Source organism: Cynara cardunculus, assembly GCF_001531365.2.
Source record: "Cynara cardunculus var. scolymus isolate 2C chromosome LG 5, CcrdV1, whole genome shotgun sequence".
NCBI classification, from domain to species: Eukaryota; Viridiplantae; Streptophyta; class Magnoliopsida; order Asterales; family Asteraceae; genus Cynara; species Cynara cardunculus.
In genome coordinates, this window is record NC_037532.1 from 18,130,486 (window position 1) to 18,137,611 (window position 7,126).

Genomic DNA, 7,126 nt, shown 5'->3' on the forward strand with positions numbered 1-7,126 from the left:
GGTCCGAACATTAAACTTATTTTGAGATTTTGATTACTACCTCCTCAACTAAAAACATAAATATTTTATCACCTCAAACGAATTTAGTAAATTGAGCATTATCTATATAAAAACCCGTACGATATATATATATATATATATATATATATATATATAAATTTTTGGTTTTACAACTCTCCCCCTCTTGAAAGAAAATTTCGTCCTCGAAATTTCAACCTAGCCAAACAGTTGGGGGTACTTAGATTTCATCTCTGCTTCAGGTTCCCAAGTTGCTTCGGGGCCTTTGTGAAACTTCCAATGTACTAATACCAACGAAATCTCCTTGTTTCTTAGTGTTTTAATCTTCCGATCCGATATGCGTTCCGGTTCTTCAATGAAGCTTAATTTCTCGTTTATGCTTACCTCGTCCAGTGAAACCACAACATCCTCCTTGGCTAAACAATTCTTTAGATTCGACACATGAAATGTGTTATGAATCCCTTGAAGCTCATCGGGTAATTCCAGTCGGTACACTACTGCTCCCACTCGGTTTATAATCCGAAAGAGTCCTATGTAACGTGGTCTCAACTTTCCTTTCTTTCCAAACCTAAGTAAACCCTTCCAAGGTGACACTTTCAACATCACTTTATCATCCTTTTGAAATTCRATTGGTTTCCTCCTTTTGTCAGCATAGCTCTTTTGYCGATCCTGAGCAASCTTTAGTCGCTCTCTAATTTGGACTACCTTATCGGATGTTTGTTGGATTAACTCTGGCCCAGCTAACTGCTTTTCCCCAACTTCTTCCCAGCATACCGGTGTTCTACACTTTCTCCCATATAACACCTCGAATGGTGCTACTTGGATGCTACTCTGATAACTGTTGTTGTAGGCGAATTCTATTAAAGGTAAGTGGTTATCCCAATTTCCTCCTAGGTCGATAACACACGCCCTTAACATATCTTCGAGTGTTTGAATGGTTCTCTCACTTTGTCTGTCGGTCTGTGGGTGGTAAGTCGTACTAAGCTTGATCCTCAAACCTAACTCCCGCTGAAAAGCCTTCCAGAAGTTGGAAGTGAACCGACTATCCCTGTCGGAGATGATGGACAACGGTACTCCATGACGAGAGACAATCTCGTCGATATACAGCTTGGCAAGTCTATCCAAAGTGTATGTTTCCTTTATTGGCAGAAAGTGAGCGGATTTCGTTAATCGATCCACTATTACCCAAATCGCATCATGGCTTCGTAAGGTCTTAGGCAATTTCGTCACAAAGTCCATGGTGATGTGATCCCATTTCCAAACTGGGATTTCCATAGATTGTAGTTGACCATACGGTCGTTGATGTTCTATTTTGACCTTCAGGCAAGTTAGACATTGCTCCACATAGTTACCAACGGCTTTCTTCATCCCTGGCCACCAATACAAGGTTCTTAAATCTCGGTACATCTTGTTTGTTCCCGGGTGAATTGAGTATCTTGACTTATGAGCCTCATCTAAAATTATATCCCTACATGGTCCGACCTTTGGGACCCATATTCTACCTTGAAATCGTTTCAACCCTTGTGTGTCATCTACGAGGAATTGTGCTTGGCCCACGATCCTCTCAGTCTTTAGATTCTCCTTCATTAAACCGTCCTTTTGGGCCTCTAATAACTTTTCAATCAAACTTGTGGTGGCTCTTAAGCTCATAGCCTTTATCTGGATGGGTGCCATGTGATCCTTGCGACTCAAGGCATCGGCTACCACGTTGGCTTTTCCTGGGTGGTAACGTATCTCACAGTCGTAATCTTTTAGTAGCTCCATCCATCTTCTTTGCCTCATGTTTAACTCTTTCTGATCGAACAAGTACTTTAGGATTTTATGATCTGAGAAGATCACACATCRAGTTCCATACAAGTARTGTCRCCATATCTTCAWTGCGAACACCACTGCCGCTAGCTCYAAGTCATGTGTTGGGTAGCGCTTCTCGTGATCTTTTAACTGTTGTGATGCATAAGCAATCACTTTTTCTCGTTGCATAAGTACACATCCTAAACCTTGGTGAGATGCATCACTACATACTACGAAGTCCTCCGAGCCTTCAGGCAATGATAAAATTGGAGCGGTACAGAGTTTTTCTTTTAAGGTCTGAAAAGCATTCTCTTGTGTTGGCCCCCACACATACTTGCTTGACTTTTTCGTTAAGGATGTTAGAGGGAGGGCTATTCTTGAGAAATCCTTTATGAATCTCCGATAATAACAGGCCAATCCTAAGAAACTCCTTATCTCCGTTGYTGATCTTGGAGTTTCCCATTTCATTACTGCTTCTATCTTGCTTGGGTCCACCATGATACCCTCTTRGTTAAYCATGTGCCCGAGAAATTGYACTTCACGGATCCAAAACTCACATTTGGAGAATTTGGCATACAACTTCTCCTTTCTTAGCATCTCCAACACTGTACGTAGGTGGCACTCATGCTCTTCTTTRTTTCTTGAGTATATGAGGATGTCATCAMTGAAGACGATGATGAATTTGTCTAAATAAGGCTTGCATATCCGATTCATCAAGTCCATGAATACCGCRGGGGCATTTKTCAAACCGAAARGCATGACCAGAAACTCGTAGTGCCCATAAMGAGTTMTAAACGCCGTCTTTGGGACRTCCTCTTCACGAACCCGCAACTGGTGGTAGCCTGATCGTAGGTCGATCTTCGAGAAGTAACTTGCTCCTTGTAGTTGATCRAATAAGTYGTCTATTCRGGGTAGTGGGTATCTATTSTTTATTGTCGCCTTATTCAACTCCCTATAGTCGATGCACATGCGCATTGATCCGTCTTTCTTTTTCACAAATAGCACTGGTGCTCCCCATGGGGACGAACTTGGTTGGATAAACCCTTTATACAACAATTCCTGGATTTGGGTCATTAGTTCTTGCATTTCTGATGGTGCTAGACGGTAAGGTGACTTAGCAATCGGTATGGCTCTGGGTGTCAAGTCAATCCTAAACTCGACTTGCCTTTCAGAAGGTACCCCTGGTAGGTCGTCAGGAAACACATCAGGGAATTCCCAAACCACGGGAACCTCCTCTATAGCTCCCTTTTCCATTTTAGCATTTATGACATATGCTAAGTACGTCTCACATCCTTTGCGAATACATCTTCTAGCCTTGATCACATATATGAGGTTAGTGTGATTGCCAGGCCGACTACCGCACACAGTGATCTCATCCCCATCTTTATTTCTCACTCGAATTAGTTTCTTGAAGTAAATAATGTGAGCTTGATGTTTAGACAACCAGTCCATTCCTATGACAACATCGAATTCTCTAATGCCCATAGGTAATAAGTGGACCTCAAAGTCTTGACCCTCTATCTCTATAGTGCAGTTATCAAAACACTCTCGCACCATGGTGACGTTACCATCAGCAGTTTCGACCTCTACGTTGACTAAGTAATACAGGTGATTTTCCCAATCGTATGCAAAACTTAGTGGAGACAAAAGATTTATTTGCACCCAAATCAAATAACACTCTTGCAAGTATTTTGTTGACTAGAAACGTACCTGTTACTACATCAGGTGCATCCTTTGCTTCCTCCGTAGTCATCTCAAAGACTCAACCCTTCCCTTTTGGTGCATCCGGCTTCTTTCCGCTCGATCCTCCGAGCAACCTCGGTGGCTCCGTGTTCTTTTTGGAGCATTCCCTTTGGCGATGTCCGGGATCACCACACGAGTAGCAGATAGGTCTGGCCTTGCATTCTCTTGACATGTGCCAAGGCTTTCCACAAGTAAAGCAAACTCCCTTGCCATACCTGCATTCACCTGGGTGGTTCCTTCCACATGTGGCGCAAGCAGTTATTGCCCCACTTTTTCCCCCAACGACTTGGGTTCTCTTGAATTTCTCCGTGCCAGCCTGGTTAATCTTTCTCTTCTTCGATGCATCCGGGACATAACTGTCCTTCTCAGCAAGGGTGGCCAGTTCTACCGCATCTTGAAAGGTAGTAGGTTTTGACATTCCCACAAGCCTCCTAAGTTCCCTTTTTAGTCCGTCAACAAACCGGTTCACTTTTCTCATCTCGGTACTCACCTGATGCTATGCAAATCGTGACTTCTCAATAAAGATCTCCACATATTTCTCTACTGTCATGTTTCCCTGTTCCAATTGTAGGAACTCACTTTCTAGTATTCTCATCTGGAGTGGTGAGAAGAATTTTTCGCTCATTAACTCCTTAAATTCCTCCCAAGTGAGGGATGCAGTCCCAGATAGTCCCCTAGTGGCTCTAACTGATTTCCACCATTGCAAAGCATTCGATTTGAACTTGGTTGACGCAAACTGCACCATATCATTTGGTGCACAATGACAGGTCAGAAAACAACTCTCTATCTCGTCGAGCCAGTTCATGGCTGCTAGTGGTCCATTTTTGCCCTCGAAAACCGATGGGTCGGTGCTGGTGAAAGTTTTGTAACTGCATCCCCTACCACTAGGTTTCTTAATCTCATTGTGATCGAAGAGTGCCTCCCCATTTGACTCCTCCTGATTGTGAGATTCATTCTTAGATGATTCTTTATCTTCATCGGCTTTACTTCTCGGAGGTTCGGTATGCTTCAGATGAGCATCAACCATCTTAAGTGTGGCAGTTTGAATGCACTCAAGCATTCCAGGTAAAGCAGCTTGCATACAATGTTCCATCTCCTTGGCGATGTTCACTTCTGGGTGTGCGAGCTGAACTGTTGGTCTATCGGGACCACTCCAGCTTTCAGTTGGCGTTGAAGTCATACCCTCAACTCGATTATCTTCCCGACCATTAATATTCATCGACCTTGTCACTCTCTTCGACATTCTATAGTAATGGACATTATGACCATTAACATGCTTATGCATATTATTTTATTATTTATACTGGTTCAATGGTTGAGACTCGTTCCATCATTAAAATGCACAAGCCATACATACAATTACTACTTGTAACTTTATTAATCAATTTTGCCAATTAATAACATTTATGCAGTATCATATATTAGTTTTCAAATAATTTAGACCACGTACCACATACGAGTAATAATGTACAATATACTTCTAGATATTAGGGTCAATCATGAAAATTTTCATAACAAAATGTGACATAAAGTCACATACCATGCATTGTTCGAGAGGGAAAGTTGATACGAAAAAATTTCCTATTACATCACCAAAAATTTGGGATAAGGTGAACCACCAGAACATGTCTTCCAAAATATCGACTAACAGAAGTATCCCAAAATGTACTGAATCAGCTAGAAAATAATAGCTATATATAGGAAATGAACTTTCAKATCTCTCTCTCGAAGGCAAACCTCACCCCTAAGGCATTTCCGGGAGRTATGGGTCCCTCATCCATTGCTCGAARGTTACAGACGGCTGGGAGTGCCACAGTGTGCTAACTCTCGGACCCCTTTTGTAGCACTGAACCCAGGCGGCAAGGTATTCTTTCACAACACCTACAAAATTTGCGGTTGATCTCTTATAGAAKCGAGACCTATCTCCAATGCGTCTAGTCCAAGTCCTAGYGRCTATTCTYCGCTCTTGCGCTAATTGCAACCTCAGTATGTGTCGTTCTTCCCGYAAGTTATCCCTTTYATTCAGYRCCTTAAGGTGTGCCCTTTGCAAATTATCAAGCCATCCTCTCATCTTCTCATTTTCTCTTAAGGATCGGGACAATCTACCCTTTGACTCCTCAATTGTTCCTTGAAGGGCCACTATCTTTTCTTCCAAATTTGAGCATGTAGGAGAGCTTGGCGTGTACTCTTCGGATGGCTCACACGAGGTTTCCTCTTGGATCGACCCCCGTGATAGCGTGCCCCGTGGGGGTGTTTGGTTGCCACCCGGAGTGCCTCGTCCCGAATTGTGCCCCACACTATGATGACTACCCACCGATTCGCCGTTTGGGCATAGCCCATAAGGTGTCCTCCGCCCTTCAGGCCCACGCCCGCGTCCTCTCCCCCGGTTGATGGCCCTAGTGTGTATCGTGTGCACCATCTTCCTACATACCATAAGAAAATCACTACGTTACCTATTGATAAAAATATCAAACTTCCTTATGATGCAAAAAAGTAATACCCCAAATTCTCATGTTCTAGAATCCTCATAGAGTTTAAGCTTAGGCTAAAAGAAGTCTTAACCTATTTCTCTTAAACAAAAGCTTTGATACCAACTTGTCACGCCCCGATATATTTTTTTTATATATAATTTCTTTCCTTTCGAGTGCCGTAACATCATTCTTAATAACATATGTTATGAACGAAAATACAACTTAATATTTCAGACACACATAATATATTTAACATAATATGTTACATAATAGTGGAAACGTAAAATATCTTAACATAATCAATGCTAAATAAAATGTCTAATCAAGCATGATTTCAAAACGTAGGTCCCTTCTTCCTCCTTTCACTCGTCTACTGACGAATGATACCTGAGATATATACATGTATAGTATAAGCAAAAAGCTTAGTGAATACAATATGGTTTCATGATCACATGCACACATAAAACAGTGTTTTAGCGTCTTTTAATTATAATCTTGCAAGTGCGGCCTCGGCTCGTCACTTTTCTTTGCGTATGTGGCGTATTCTATGGATGAGAACTTCAAGACCTCGAAATTGCAAGCCCTCCTTTCATGTCCAACCCATCCCGTACGGTAGACGAATCTTGCCGAATCATACTAGTTGCATATCATTTATTTGCAATACTCACTCATTAATGCAAATCTCATCGTGACATGCAACATACATCTCATGCAAGTGACAACGTAAATCACATATGCATCATCATCATCATTCTTTTCACCTTATACACATACTTGAATATCATATCGATAATAACAAGTCATCATAATCCTTCTCGTCAACATCACCTTTCATATCATGCATGTATTTAAATATCATGCACATCAATGTAATCAAGTTATCATCATATGCATATAAACATATCACGCATATGTCATGGATAAAATACTTTTATAATAATCATGTATATATCCCATAAAATCGCATAAAGTACTCACCTTGAAGTGTTAACGTTCAGTAGGCTTTTCTCTCACAAGCGGCAACCTATATGATAATTATACCATGATATCTCATTAACATCTAAATTTCTCCAAAAGTCAACAAAGTCAACTATTGTCATTCT

The 7,126-nt window shown here is 41.4% G+C and overlaps 1 protein-coding gene across 1 annotated transcript; it reads right to left on the reverse strand.

The window, feature by feature from the left end:
• Nucleotides 1-3,571: 3,571 nt before the first annotated feature.
• LOC112512872 (DNA-binding protein HEXBP-like) lies at nucleotides 3,572-4,030 on the reverse strand. Its single transcript, XM_025119002.1, has one exon. The coding sequence runs from the start codon at nucleotides 4,028-4,030 to the stop codon at nucleotides 3,572-3,574; it is 459 nt and encodes a 152-aa protein (XP_024974770.1).
• Nucleotides 4,031-7,126: the final 3,096 nt, after the last annotated feature.